The sequence below is a fragment of the Sphaeroforma arctica genome (assembly GCF_001186125.1).
Source record: "Sphaeroforma arctica JP610 unplaced genomic scaffold supercont1.152, whole genome shotgun sequence".
Taxonomy (NCBI): Eukaryota; class Ichthyosporea; order Ichthyophonida; genus Sphaeroforma; species Sphaeroforma arctica.
The window spans coordinates 24,732-40,751 of NW_014040406.1; the positions used below are offsets into that span (position 1 = coordinate 24,732).

The following is a 16,020-nucleotide window of genomic DNA, read 5'->3' on the forward strand; positions in this document are numbered from 1 at the left end:
AATTGTTGTGTTATACATTATATATAATGTAATATACAGGATATTTCGGAATGAGAAGTATTGCTCAACGTAGGTAAACGAAAAACACATGAACGTTTTTCGCTAACTTAAGCGACGCCTACCTGAGGTGTTTGCGAAAAAATCGTGATAAAAGCTTTTCGAATCTGGTGTGATAATCTATTAGAGAATACTAAATTGGTTTTTCACCATTGATATCTGATGCACTGGTGTTGAATCACGCGATTCTGGCTTATAAGTTGAGGACCGATCGAGATGACCCGTCAATACTTCAATCAATGAGTTCTGAATAGCCTGGCCACTAAAACATGCTACAGGAGGATAGATCTCCGATGGCACCTGAAGGAGATATTCTTAAGCCTGAGCCTGAGCCGGAGACAAATGTCTACCCCGACTTGCCGAGACAGCTACTGACCCCGCCACCCCCACCTATTGTCCTACAGTCATTAATTGCTACTTCATGGAGTTCCTTGGCTACCCCAAGATCCCCAAGATGTTCTGATGTCGAAAAGGATAAGCTGCTGCATGGACAGCAACAACTAGAGCTTTTAGAATCCGAACCTGTGATAAGTGAATGAAGGATTTCAGGCTTTACAGCTCGTCTGGAACGCGCAGAAGCTGATGTCACTACAGCTATGGATGCTATCTATAACAAAACTTCTCCAGTCTAACAGTTTCTGAGTTGCGCTCGATCCAGACCGAGAAGACTTTAGGTAGCAAAAAGTTCGTCACTACATATCGCCCGGATCGAAAGGACAGGCAATAGCCTATCGATATAAGTAGTTTGACAAGTCAGTCTAAAAATTTAAATGAGTTTGGTCAAATCATTTTTACCGCAAACCTCCGCAAGAGCATTTGGTTTGATACAGCAAGGCGGAGCTTTAGGCGTCCTCATTGTACTTATATAAGTTGGAAAGGTCGATGGCTACTATGACGCAACCAAAGACATGGAAACAGCAAAGCGAGATGATCGTCCCATTATTTTCGATGGAGCCTCGACCAGAGTAATTGGCGTCTATTTTGATCCCTGTCTATTTTGATCCCTCCGGAGCAAGGAACGTCAGTGTCTTACTACTTATTGGCGTTAGATACACAATTATTGCATGCTCAAACTAAGGACATGACCGAGGGCAGTTCGAACATGTGTGTGCTTTGGGTACAAACTATATTTTAGTACAACCTTCACCGGAGGGATCAAGAGGTACTGTATGCAAATATACACCAATCTCACCCAGGCAAGGTTCGCGATATCTTAATTGAAGAACCTACGTAAATCCGACCGGACATGGCTGAGTTTTAATCGTGATCAGACCTGACCTTCGCGAAGCGTCTGAGTTACGTGGTAAAAGTTGCCTAATCTCATAAGAAGATTGTGTCTAATGCAAATGAAAAATCATTTGTCGATCCAAACTCTCATTCTACAATAGGCCAATACAAGGGAAACAAAGGAAGCCAACATTAACCAAATGGTAGATGAAACGGTAGACGCGCAGAGAAATATGAATATTTCATTGAGAAGTGTATTAATTGTACTGGTATTAGAGAGCACATACAGTCGTTAAATATACCGGGTCTTGTCACTAAGACAAAAAAATGCGCCGCATGACGAGCGCGTCATTCTTGATGTACGAGGTACTGAACATGGAATGAAAGCGTTTTTGGATCCGGGCTTGCAAATTTCAAGTATATCATCACGTTTCTGTAAGATAACTTATATGCGTAAATAAGAACCTACACGGTCGATTGTCGCAAAGGTGTTGCCACGAAGGCTGTCATCTGTATTACATCACCAGACTATGACTTGAAAGTAGGCTTGAGTGGATTGTTATCGATAGGTATATCCATTACTGTATTACCCATGGACATTGATCCACAGAAAGATCAGTCAGACGACTACTTATTGAAGCGTGTATGAAAGCCTTCAAAAGCTGTGAAAGAGATGATACCTCATTTCCCAGAGAAGCCAAAGGATTGTATTTTTGAAAATGATAAGATCAAAATGACAGATTGGGCTATGCCCACATTTAACAATGGATGTGTGAGCTTAGACCTGACCAAATGTAGATTTCTCGAAGCTCAAGTGTCCTACTCGCAACTATATCGGATGGGGTCATAAACAGATGGTCAGACGACAAGCTAAGGCCCGGTTGGAAGCCACCCCAGTAACCCTTCTACCCTTCGCCATGGACATTTCAATTCTGATGGAACCTTGAAGGTAGTACGAGTTTGATGAGATATGAGCCCGATTTATGTGCTTATTCCAACACACAATTTTCACATACCTCGGAACGAATAGAGGGAGCTGTGATTTCCCCCACCATCGATCTAAAACAAGACTATCACCATATGAATATATACGAACCACGCAGGAAGTACTTTACGTTTACCAAGGATGGACAACAGTAATATTTTAACTGCACCGTTGTTCTTCCAATTTATCATGCAATAATTCGAAACATGGATAACGAACACAAGTTCAAGATCAACAGCAGGGAATGTCACTCCGGAGTGACCGAAATGCAGCTGTTGGGATACGATGTATCGGGAGACGGGATCATGATCGATCTGGGGAAAATCGAGCACTTACTAGACTGATAACACCCACGACAGGACTGGATGTGAACAGCATGTGCGGTTTCGTCAATTACTTGTCGAATGGACTTTTCCATTTAGCAAGTTACCTTATGTCTTTTCGAGGTTTAAAATGTCACAAATGCAAATCAGAAGCTTTATGAATCAAGGTCTGTTGTGACGATGATTTTAAGAAGCTCAAAACAGTGGTTTAACTGGCACCCGTAGTTTTGTTACAACAGGAGTCGGAGTACCGTTCATGATTGCAACAGATGCATCCGCCATGGTACTCGGAGGTCTAAAACTCTAAATCGGGAAATCAAGGTACGTGTTAGTTCTCTAGCAAAGTTGTGAACTCGTCCCAAATCGATTATTCAACTGTGCTACAATTGCGTTTAGCTATTGTGACTGCACTCTCACTACGTAGACAAAGTAACCTAGGCGCAGATTTAGGACCAGACCAGAAGATCGGGCCAGAAGACCGGACCAAAAGATCGAACCAGAAGACCGGACCTAGCAGGATATTCTAGTTTTGGGCCAGAGGACCAGACTAGAGGATCTTGTAGAATTAGAGGGAGAGATCGATGACTCATCGGACATCATCATAATTTAGGAACTATGAGAACAAAACCATAAATACGGGTATTTACAATCGACCCGTTGTTGAGAAAACCTCGCCCCAAATAAGAACGTGATTACTAAATACAGCAGGCGCGCCGTTAACGACACTTCTGACTGAGTTTACTTATTCAAACTTGATACTCTACTTAACGCTACTCGGTTTGACTGTAGTGTATGGAGGGTAGCTGAAGGATACGAGACAAAGGAATATAATAGACCTCTTCTCAAGTACGGTTATCTCAGCTAGGAAAAGTCCCTAGTGTGAGAGAACCGAACTGAGTCTTAATTTGTGTTTCACTAGACTCAAGATTTACTTGAGTGTTTCTCTACACGCACACGAGAGTCCCGGTATAGCTTACCGGTTCTACCGCTAATATATCTGATGACTCTAATATCAAAAATATTACAATCCTAATTCCAAAACTCAGTATTTGATTATTCTGGGTTTTGGGTTTTGGATTGGCCTTTTGATAATCTGGTCCCTAGATGCTACAGCCCCCCAACTTATGCTTCTTAGCCTGCGTAGGAGTAGACAGTGAAATCTTACAGTACTAGATTATCTAAAGGTTGGTGTTTGTATACAGGGAAAAACCTGTCCCTTAAGGGGCATAAGATGAAAAACTTGCCACCAGTATCTATTCTTACATGTTACCGATTAATTAAATTTATACTATAGCAGGAGTTCTCTACCACGCTCATCGGAGTCGGTCTTGTCCGGTGCTCTCGGTTGATCTCAACTTGGCTTAAGAAAACGCATCTCAACGGTGGCTCTACAGCCGAGTCTCTGGTCCTTGTCCCTCTGGTGTATGGGGAGAGTATGCTTCTAGGCGAGAAAAGTGGGAGTATCCTGTGGTATCAGTGAGACTTGCTTAGGTCCCCCGCCGTGTGCGCTGTCTGTGGCTCGCTGATCTTTCATCAGTGTTCGTTATCCTTCTTTTACGTCTCCGGCGTTGACGGTATGTTGTAATGACATCAGCATCTGCGATGTCTGATTCATGCGTCCAGGTACGCTCACCATCTGTCCAATGCAGTAGGTACTCCTGGGATCCATCCCCTCGGATGGACGGCCTGTCTTCGACTATGAAGGAGAACTGAGTCTCTTCGTTTGGTTGTACGTGATTGTTGGAAGTAAATGCTTTCGGAGCACTGGCCCTTTTTACGAGGCCAAGTAGCTCATCACTGATCGAGTCAGGATATTCGGGGGCTTTAGTCCCATCAAGGTTACAGACAAAATACCCATTGCCCTCCCTGCATACTATTTTGTATGGTCCGTCATTTGGTGCCGTTAACTTATTCATTTCACCTTGATAGCGAACCATGACAAGGTCCCCTTCCTGGGAGTTTACATACTTCTTTTGATACTTTCGATCGTATGCTGCGCGCATCTTCTCTTGATACTGTGCAACATTATTATCGAGTTGTGGCCTGCTAGATTTTGCAGTCGCTCTTCCTAAGATACTGTTCTACTGGGTGCGGTCATTGGCTCATTGTAGTCCGTGAGTTGATTCTGTCTGCGACCAAAGTACACATTATAGCGCGGTGACTTGTGTCTTCTGGATGTACGCAGATTATGGCCCATCTGTACGAATGGAAATCGTAAACACCAGTTACCTGGATTCTGTTCATCGAATTTCCGTAGCAGTAGCATGAGATCTCTATGTGATCGTTCGTTCGCTCCTAAGACTTTAGGTTGACACGGCCGAGAGACTAAGTGTTGCATTGGCGCTTGTTCAACAACTTTTGCAAGTAATTCGTTAACGTATTCAGTGCCTTGATCAGTTTGTATGATTTGTGGGAATCTATGTTCACACATAATTGGTACCAGCGTGCGTGCTATGTATGGTAGCCGCTGATTTGTCCATCCTTGAAGGTAAAATGACGTATGATTAGTATACGTCGAGCCATACTAACACATATGTGTGTCCTCTATTGGAGTCCAATAATGGACCTATGGTATCCACTTGGACCCTGTCGCTTGGATATGCGGCTGTGATTGATTGTAAGGGGTGAAATCCCTTTTTGTGTATCTTATTTTTGAGACATGGTATGCATCCGTCAATGAACTTATGTACATGTTGTTGGATATCAGGCCAATCATGTTCATCTGCTTGCAACTTTTGTACCGTTTCCCCAGGAGTGTAATGTCCCAGGTTGTGGTATTGCTCGATGATGGTGACACGTGTCTCATACTCTGTTGCCTGTGGTGCGTCCCTAGAATGAACTGGTTCTGATGCTGCAACGTGTATGGCAGGTTGTTCCCGCGTTGAGTCAAAGTATGGAGACTTAGCTCCTATTTTTGTGACTAGTGTGACGCCCCATGGGGTCTTGCCACAATCCTTCTTGCCCTCTTTGAGGAAAGTATTGTTTGTGTTTTCCACTAGCATCGGGTCCTCTTCTAATAAAGACAAGAACTTTGGAAACCACGATGCATTGGGGTAGTAGGGTGGTTGCCTCTTCAATGACTTTGTCAAGGACATCAGGTATGAGTTCCCATGGCGGATTCGCCCATGCATTCACTTCCTGCGCTCGATTTTTTTGTAGCGCATACTGTTCTTTGGTGTAGTATTCATCTGTGTGTGTATTGTGTGCTGATGCAAACAGATCTACTGTGAACTTCCCAAACCGTCGTTCCGCTCCTTGGTAGAATCTGGGATGTAACATCCAGTCTATAGCTGATATGGTTATGGGCATGTTCGTTTCCAAGGTGGTGTACTCTTGGCTGTTATGTGTTGCCTCATTCGCTTGTTACTTTTGACTCTTTCGTACTAAAAGTATCTTTATGGAGACGCGACAACCTGTCTGCCATCTGGTTGTCCTTGCCCGGGACATGTATGATGGAGAAAGGGTGGTGGAACGTTTTTGCTCTCCATTTGGCTAGCATTGGGTGTAACGTCTGTTGACTGTTCATTTGCGTGAGCGCTTTGTGATCTGTCCACAGTGTTATGTCCCCCCTTTTGATGTATTCTGAGAAATGTTCCAGGCTGTATGCTAGTGCTAGTAGCTCTTTGGTATTTGTGCCATAGCGTTGTTGTGCTGGATTCAAGTCTTTTGAGAAGTAGAGTATTTCTCTTCTAACTACATCGATGACTTGAAATAAACATCCTCCTATGCCATAGCCACTAGCATTCTTCATTATTTGAAACGGTACCCCGTCAACAGGGTATGCTAGCGTCGCTGAACAGGCGATGGCTTCTTTGAGTTCTTCCCACTTCTGTTTGAGTTCCGGAGTCCATAACATGGATATGTTCTGGTTCATTTTTCCTTTCATTAGGTTCCGAAAGTGTTTCGTTGTGTGGGCAAAGTTAGGGACATGTCCTCGCATGTAATGTGCTAGTCCCATTGCTTTGTGCAGATCTCTTTTTGTTCTGGGTAGTGGCCAGTCCATCATTCTTTTCTGTTTCTCAGGGTCTGCTTTGATTCCCTGTGTGGTGACTTTCACACCGAGTATGTTGACCACTTTGACCGCGAAGGCACACCTGTTGTGATTGAGTCGGAAGTTTGCTCCATTCAGTCGCTTGATTACTTCACGAACTGTTTTGCGGTGTTTTTTCCTCCGTAAGACTTGCAATGACTATGTCGTCTACATACACTTGCGCTCCTTTGATGTCTATGAGCAGATTTGCCATGACTCTTTAAATTTATGCTGTGAGTGAGTGTAGTCCAAACGGCGCGGACTTGAATGAATATTGCGTTCCACTCCACGAGAATGTGAAGAAGTGTTGGCTTGCTTCGTCTACCAGGAAATTGTGAAATCCTCCTGTAAGATCTTGCTTCGAAAAGAATTGTGCTCTTTGGAGGTTATATAATACTTCCTTTATTTTCGGTAACACAAATTTATCTTGCTCATATTGATAATTGATCTCACGTAAGTCTAGACATGTTCTTACTTTCTTGAGGAGGCCTGTTTGGTCATGTTCACCTGTTGATATCAACGGTAGGTTCGCCGTTGTGGGTGTGTCACGTTTGTATATGTGACCATCCTTAAGCCACCTTTGCACATTCTCACCCGTTTGTGGATATATTTGTGAGGTACAAAATTGACTTTAGCGTGCCTCATTTGTCTGACGTTGATTCCATTTGCGGGTACTGTGACTGTGGAGCCTGGTAGGTTGCAATATACATCAGGAGGTATATTCGCATTGGTATCTAAAAGGTCTGTAAGCGACTCTCTGAAACCTTCTTGTTCATGCTCTGGGTCCTCTTCATGTGGTGTGAGGAGTGATTCTCATTTTGAATCTGTGGGTTTAAGTGGATTGATTAACCCTGCTATGCATATACTTATGTATGGTAGAATGTCCATACCTAGAAGTATTGGTGTCTTTTTGTCAGGTAAGTCCAATACTTCAAAACACTGAGAGGTCTTCCTACCTCCATAGTTAATGTCACAAACTTCTGTTGATCCAGTGCGTTGTATTCTTGCATCTGTTTGTGCTAGTTGTATATATCTCGGTTGCGCTCTAACAGAAAGATATAGTTCTGATACTATACTTTTGTCCATGCATGAGCGTTGTGCGCCCGAGTCTACTAGTGTATTGTATGTATTGCTATTGATTTGTATGTCAATGTGTAAACGTTGGTCTCGTGGTGCGGGAAGTAAAGATAAAGGTTGATAATTTATATCATATGCATTTATTAACAAAGTTTCTTTATCTGTAAATACATTGAGTCTGTCAGCCAGGTCAATCATGTTTGCTTCCGCCCACCAGTGTTTTCAGTGCTCATCACTTTCTGTGATGTCTTCCACCTTGCCAGATGTAATGGACAGTATTGCTTTCTGCACATCTTTCTTGGCTCGCTGCTCAGCCTTCTTGGCTTGATTTGCTTTCTTCTCGGGATATTCGCTGTACCGATGTGGGGATGGCATTACCAGGCAGTAGGGGCATGCACGCTCTTCACGTGCTCCCTTCTTCTTCTGTGTCTGCCCCCCCTTGCTTGTTCTGGTTGTGTGCACCATTGTCTGGCTTGTGCCGTTTATTAGCGTTCGTAGAGTTTTCCTCAACTGATGTGGTTGTCTGTGCGTTGTTGCGCTTGTTTTGTGCACGCACCTGATCCCTCAACATACGCTCTGCTTGTGTCACAGCCGCCTTCTTATGTGTGTCTCAGTCATAGTATGCAACTTGGTGTGTTCTATGTCTGACAAGTGCCCTTCACTCCCATCTGGTTGCTTATCTCCTTTGATGAGGGTATCTACCACTGGTTGCAGTCCATAGTACTTAAGTGCCTGGTACCTTTGTACTTTGAGGATTTGGAAGTGTATGGGTTCCTTGTCTGAGTCGCGGTAACGCTCCTCTAACATCGCCATTGTCTTGTGCACACGCTCTGTGCGCACTTCGACGTTCATTTTCTTATTCTGCAAGTCATTGAGAAACTTCTCCAACAGATAGTCTACTGGATGTGGTCTAAGTCGATCAATAATGATTCTATTGAATTGCTCAGGATCTTTGATGTGCTTAGTCGCATGTGTCTCATAGTCTCTTAAGTTATTGAGTACTGATTTTGTTTTCTCCGTTGCATCAGTAGAATCCAGTAAGCTTCTTACTAATGCTGGGTACTGACACAAAGGCATGGACTTTGCTAAGAATATGTCACTACACTGTGTAGTGAACTCTAAAATGTCTTCGCAGTTTTCCATTCTAAAGTAACTATCTTTAGGCATTTTAGGAAATTCAGAAGTCTTCAGTAGTTTCGCAAGTGGTGGCTCATTTATCTGATCGCCCAAGCGTGAACGCATGAGCTCTAACTCACTAATGTATAGACTTATTTGGATGAGTTGATCTTCTTCATCATCACCACAGTCATTGATCGCATGGTCATATCGTCGTCTGAGCTCTGCATCCACTAGTGGCATGCGGCGCTCTGGCTGTTGATCATAGATGCCTACCCTCATCTTGTGTAGAGTTGGTATGGGCACCGGTGCTGTTTGTTCCAACTTGGACACAAACCGACTCACCATAACATGATTGCATTGACAGATATTCTTGTCTATTTCTAGACGCATTGCTGACGCTACGATGGGTACCCCCGCCGGTGTAGGTTGGCCCGAACTATTGCCTGGGCTTGGCCCCCCCATTGGGCTGACTCCCACGTCATCCGCGCCTTCACTCCCTTCCTCCCCACCGTACACGCCTGCTCTGGTTGCTGTTGGCATTTTCAGAAGTCTGCGTTTTAGTTAGTGGATTATTAATAAAGACTCTGGTTATGTTTTGAAACCCTATAATACGGTAGCTTGTTGCTTTGTTCCCTGTATTTATGAGGGTTAAAAACTGTGTTTGTTAGTCAAGCTTATTCCGTCACGTGTGACGTCACTTATGCTTATTCCGTCATCTGAGAAAATAATTCCTCATGTGCGTTCTCAATGAGATGTTCGGTGCTAGTGATGTCACCGAAGAAGTTCGGTCCTGTTGACGTCACCTCTTGATGTTCGGTATCGTACCGAACAGTATGGTTCTTGTATCGAACTGTGACTCTGTCGGATATATCCTGTTTTGTATAGACTATACTTTGTCGGAATGTTCACTCAATTTGACCCCACTTTATATCATTGCCCGTGTGTACATGTGTCATTGTCACTCTGTAGGTCTTATATACTCTGTAGGTCTTATATTCCTGTGTACTAGACGTCTACACTAAGCGTGTGCGTGATGGTTATACTTCTTAATTGTTATGAAGTTATACCGTGCTTGCATCAACTATGTGCGGGGCTTATGTGTGTCCTGCGTGATTGCTTTGGTCGGAATCTTATGTGTGCGAATTCCATTTACTGTGGGTCCTCAACCTTGTTGTGACATTCGATTCCATGTATTGGATCTTTGTTGTCGAGGTCTTGTGCGTATCTAGTACCCTGTTATTGTTCTGTTCCTATTGCAGGAAGTCTGTGTTTGTAATGGTTTCTGCCATTACTTTTCGATGTACAATGGTGTGTAGCATTTCGATACTGTTAATACCGTGCGTAGTAATCAGGTTTTATCGTTGCTAACATTCTTGATGTATCTGTGTGAATGTCTTGACAATGAGAACTATTCTTGTGCCCCCTTTTTTACTTAGACTTCTTTCTTTTATTGATCGTTGTGTGGCATTGATTATGCCAGATCTGATTTCAGTAAGTCGGTCACTTGTCTATGTTCCCTGTCAATTGTATGTGTTTATTATCACTTGTCTAGTAATTGCTATGCAGTTCTTACTCGTGATTCCTTGTCTTATGTTTATTCTTAATATCGATATCTTGTCGTATATGTGTGTATATAATCTAATATCAATCGATATGATTTGAATGCTTGTGCAAACTGTCGTGATGAACGTTGGCTTCCTTATGTGCTAGTTTGTGCTTGTATCTAGTATAGCGAATAGATTATATGTGTGTTATGAGTTCTATTGTGGACTCTTTGTTCTTGAAAAGGTAGTAATAGATGCTATCTTGTGATTCTGTGCTTTTGTTAGTTAAGACCGGTCCTTACGATGTTTTTGGATGCTCATCGCATTCAATCGTATTCTTGGCAGGCCAATTACTTTGAAAGCTGTATTCATATGTAAATGCTTCTTGGGGTCTTTGCAAACCCGTCATCATACCAAGTATTCGTATGCTCATCGCATTCGATTTTAATTTTTGGGAGAACATTTACTTCTGAAAGCTAGACTTGTATTTTTGATGCTCTGTCTTTTCGTTTTGTTTCTGTCAATCTCGAATCTGAGATTTGATGACCGAAATGCTTGTGAATGCTCTTGAAATTGATATTTGGTGCTTGTGCATCTTACAATATCTGTGATTCTCATTATGTTTTGTTGTGTTTAGTGAGGTGTGAATGATTTATCATTGTCTTTGTGTGCCACTATTGTCTTGTGCGTGTCTACTTGTGTCTATGTTTGCGCAGATGTTCTAAACGAGCTGTTTTGTGTCATATGTTTACTGCTATTGTTCTGTATATGATAACTGAGTGAGGTGGTATGGTGTCTTTTTGTGATTGTGACACCAGGATATTTTCTTGTCCGAAAACTTAGAAAAATCTCTAACCTTGATTAAATGATCATTGTGACAGCTCTTCCCTTTTTTCACTGTTTTAGCCTCCTTACTTCACAAGTTTTCACTGGAACACGTTCTTAAGTGCACTGCAACTATTCCGATGGTTCTGAACGCGTTACTCGTACCTGAGTGTCATAGAGCACCACGTTCCCGTACGTTACAGTTGTACACACACTCTGGGTCACCTGGCCTAAATGTTACCCTAGAGCACAACCCTTAGTGGCTTACTTCCACTTCTGGGAACAATTACCCGAGGATGATTCTCCCTCTTCTTGTACCGTAGGGTGCTCCTTGTCCACTCCGGTTCTTGTACGCTGTGGTTACCCGTGTATCTGCTCTTGCTTTCACGGAATTATTCAGTCTTGCCTCAGCATTGCTCAGCTGTCTTAGTTTTTTAATGGAAATAAAGTTATTCTTCTACTGCGGTATTTTAGTTATTGACTATACTATTACTTGCGGTAGCCTTTGCACAGCCTTGAGCTAGTTGACTTGTCTATAAGGATATTGTATTAAAAAAATGTAGAGTATGGAGAGTAGCTGAAGGATATGAGACAAAGGAATACAATAGACCTCTTCTCAAGTACGGTTATCTCAGCTAGGAAAAGTCCCTAGTGTGAGAGAACCGAACTGAGTTTTTATCTGTGTTTTTACTAGACTCGAGATTTACTTGAGTGTTTCTCTCGCACGTGGGAGTCCCGGTATAGCTTACCGGTTCTACCGCTAATATATCTGATAACTCTAATAACAGAAATATTCCAATCATATTTCCAAAACTCAGTATTTGATTATTCTGGGGTTTGGGATTTGGATTGGCTTTTTGATAATCTGGTCCCTAGATGCTACATGACTACATTTTATGTGACCAAGCTACTGTATTTATTACGTTACGTACTTTACAACAGGCTAAGTGAACTAAAATCAAATTAGCTTTATAATTTTGTTACTACGAGGAATGAATATACTACGTGGACAAGGAAACCTGTCTTCGATTGTTGAAACTACTGCTTAAAATTCATCGACAATTGCCTTTGCTCAGGGTTAAGGTATAAACAACGTTTTCCACTGATCTGGCACCGGGTGTTAAAGCTAAGACAGAAGTCCGTGTTAGGCTAGCCTGACTAGTATTTGAAACTTAACAATCGATTTCTACGTTGGCTGAGGCCAAACAAATTATTGAAGGGGTTATCGACCGAGATGACCACTTGGGGATGATAGCAAATGTACAGGAAGATACGGAGATTATTTTGCTTTTTCAGCTACCACTTCCCGAATTTCGTGAATTTCCAATGTAATGGAGTTGGCTCGACTCAAGACAATGGCACGGTCTAGATGACGTCGGGCTATGTAACAGATAGCGTAACCGACATCACCTCGTTGGGCTTTGTGACACCCGACGCGGACTCGCAACCCTTTAAACAATGGGGTGAACATTATGGAATAATTCAGCCCAGTGAAGTACAGAGTTGTTCGCACGGATCCTGTTCTTTACGTTACTATTACGTTAATGAATCCTGTTATTCGTTCAATACGTTAATGTTCACATTGCTAGCTGAAACAGGATCAGGCAATGGCACGTCGGGCTACGCAACAGATAGCGCAACCGACACCGCCACGTTGGGCTCTGTAACACCCGACGCGGACTCGCAACACTTCAAACAATGGGGCCTACATTATGAAATAATTCAGCCCAATGAAGTGCAGAGTTGGTCGCACGGATCCTGTTCTTTACGTTGCTATTACGTTAATGAATTCTGTTATTCGTTCAATACGTTAATGTGCACATTGCTCGCTGAAACAGGATATAATAGTGTGGCTCTGACAGTAATTAGGAGTCGACGACTGCTGTCCAATCCCCTCGCAGGAACTATCTGGAGCCAGGAGAATCAGGATACTTACAGTGTACCTATTGATACGATAGCAAACTGTTCTACTAATACGGTAGAGATAATACTTTTAATTCAATTTGGGGTCAATTAATATATATCTACATGTACATCAAGCTTCATACTCGTTGGTGAGGTTCAGGGAAGATTGAAGGGAAGTTAAGATTGTCGAACTGCCGCGAGAAGCTCGGGGCGAGTGATGCAACGATGGAGGACACATGATGCGTTAATTCGCGACGATGGGTACAAAATACTTCCACCATTGGGTGGGAGCTAAAACTTGGGTTCCATTTTGTAAAATAAAGCTGGTCCACACTCGTAGCGGTAATCTGGGCTGAGTCAGTATGAGTATTTTTGAACGTGATACCAAGAAGGGTACAGAGGTTGTCATCCGCAATTCTGTTTCGGAGCGAAGTTGGAGGCTGTCCGATACCACACGACACGACTAATGTTTTTGGAATATCCTGGTTGGCCATATCGGAAAGTATCATTGGCGGTACCAGAAGTCTCGAAGATGTGGTCCGTACCGAAATCTGAAAATAGTACTTCAGCAGAGTGATGAGACGGGGTATGGGGAACATCAATCTATTGACCAGTACAGGATGGGGGTAAATTGATGCCCGCTGTTCACGGCCAAGATAGCTCTCGAGATGTTCGTGGAGAGTCCATATGCCGTGGTAGTCATGCCGAGTCTGTAGCTGTTGTAGTAAGTTCGGTCTAATTGGCGGTAGATTAGGGCCCACCAGAATATGTCCTATTAAGTTACTGATACAAGCAAAGTGGCTGGAAGTAAAACTCATATCTCCGGGGCACGCTGGACAGAAGCATCCACCCTTACGATAGCCAAGTAATTTGAACAGGAACTTGTTGGTTACTACCTTGGTAATGGATACGGATTGTCTCAATATTTACCATCTCATCGTGAATACCAAGAGTACAGCACTACTGCGACACCTGCAAAACAAGATATTCAGGGCAGGAAATTCCCTATGTGTATGAGCGTACGTGAGGAATTACAATTTGATGGGAACGGTGGCGACAGGATCTGCCTCCAAAGTGCATCAAGCTATTATTTTTCTTCTTTTTTTTCCTTTCAAGCGTGAGAAAATGAATCTATTAATATAAAGGTTGTTGAGGTGCAGGAAAATACCCGGAATGTATGTTAAAATAAATACATATCGACGGCTTGTCGGCCCTATCACCCCCCATGAATTGTGTTACACACTACAAAGGGTCAAAGGCGCTTTAAGGCAGTGAAAGGCTACATGAGGCGAAGAAGTTAAGTGTTCTCGGTTACCCTGTGAGTTTTGTTTACCAGTAGGTCCGTGGTGGTCGACTGGACGTTCCTTACGCTTCAATGTCTTAAGCACATATGAAGAATGAGCATCAAGGCTCGGGATAAATGCTGTAGGCGGATAAGTTTTAACTTCCATTCCTTCAGCCGATGGAAACATGCTATCTTTTTCAGCTTGTGACTTATGCAGGCGTTTACGGCATTTTCGATTAAAGGCTTTTAAATAGTCTTGGTTATCGAAAGCATCTGAAGTCAACTCAGCTATTGTACCGTCTATAAAGCGTGTACGATAGTATGTATAGCCTCCCTTATCCATTCTCCATATAATGTCTTTAAATTCAGAACGATCAAGAGGGGCATTAGAGTCATGTCCTCTTGCGAGTATAATCTCTGTAGTCGGAATACGACTTGTGCCTATATTAAGCGCACTAGAACCATCGGGGTTATTTACCTCGTATGTTCCACTTTTAGTGTCTGCTACAGAGATTATGTATGGACCTATCCATTTAGATGTTAATACAGTAGCATCGGAATTACGTTGACGGATGTTAACTCTGTCACCAACCTGATATTCGGCTATCTTCTTGGTTGTGTTCCAACGCTTTTGCCTTTTTAATAAGGCTATATTGCGTATTTCTCGCAAGCAAGGATATACAACGTTATAAATACGTTGGACCTTCTCTAACCATGGTAACTCATGGTGATCGGGTTCGTCCTTGTTAAAAGGGATTTGTAACTCACTATATCTGCCACGAAAATAGTGAGCGGGTGTAGTTCCTGTAACAGGATCATCACACTCGTTCATCTGTGTTTGTACCCACTTAAGGTGGTACGGCCAATCATCTGCATCATCCGTTAATGTAGTACGCAAGAAGAACTTAAGTCTTCTATGGCGTGTTTCATTCGCGCCTTGCGTTTGCGGCATATATGGCACACCTCTCTTATGGCATATGCCTGATACGAGTACTAGCGATTCCATTACGTCATCGCAGAACTCACTACCGTTATCAGTGTACATAATACCTGGCCACCCGTGGTCAGCAAAGACTTGGCAACATAATTCTGCCACGGTCTGCGTATTCTTATTCTTTAATGGATAGAGCAAGTTAAACTGTGACGCCACATCAAAGAAGTGGCATACGTAACGGTCGCCTGTGTGCTCAGACGTGGGCAGGTCAACCAGATGAATGATGACCCAGCGCCATGGAACATCTTCAGTCACACTCTTAAGCGGTGCGAAACCATAGCGCTTGATCTGATTGAGATCACAGTCTGTGCATGACTGATATACTTTGTCAACTAAAGTTGCCAGCTTAGGGTGGGCGATCCCATGTCGCTTAGCATCTTTAAGTGCTTCTACTACGGTTTGGTGCTTCAGCTTATGATGTTGCTTCAGCCAAGCAAGAATGTTTTCATCATTCTGCTCGTCCATTATAAAGGTAGGGTGTTGAGAATCTTGCGTGGTCTCTAAGTCTGTAGTGTTTTCAGACTCTTGTCCTGTTTTTGCATGAGCGTCATAATCGCGCTCATGTGCGTTAGATACACCTGACTTATTAAATAGTCGCATTATATGTGTATACGCTTCAGGATTGTCTTTCATTAATCCCTTTAAAAAT

General features: G+C 42.9%; 2 protein-coding genes across 2 annotated transcripts; one reads left to right on the top strand and one right to left on the bottom strand.

The window, feature by feature from the left end:
• Window positions 1-326: 326 nt before the first annotated feature.
• Window positions 327-596, top strand: SARC_03107 (hypothetical protein; the record flags this gene model as incomplete). Its single annotated transcript, XM_014303100.1, has 1 exon — window positions 327-596. One exon carries the CDS (start codon window positions 327-329, stop codon window positions 594-596), a length of 270 nt encoding a protein of 89 aa, XP_014158575.1.
• Window positions 597-8,284: 7,688 nt separating this feature from the next.
• SARC_03108 (hypothetical protein) lies at window positions 8,285-9,358 on the bottom strand (the record flags this gene model as incomplete). Its single annotated transcript, XM_014303101.1, has 1 exon — window positions 8,285-9,358. One exon carries the CDS (start codon window positions 9,356-9,358, stop codon window positions 8,285-8,287), a length of 1,074 nt encoding a protein of 357 aa, XP_014158576.1.
• Between the last annotated feature and the right edge of the window lie 6,662 nt (window positions 9,359-16,020).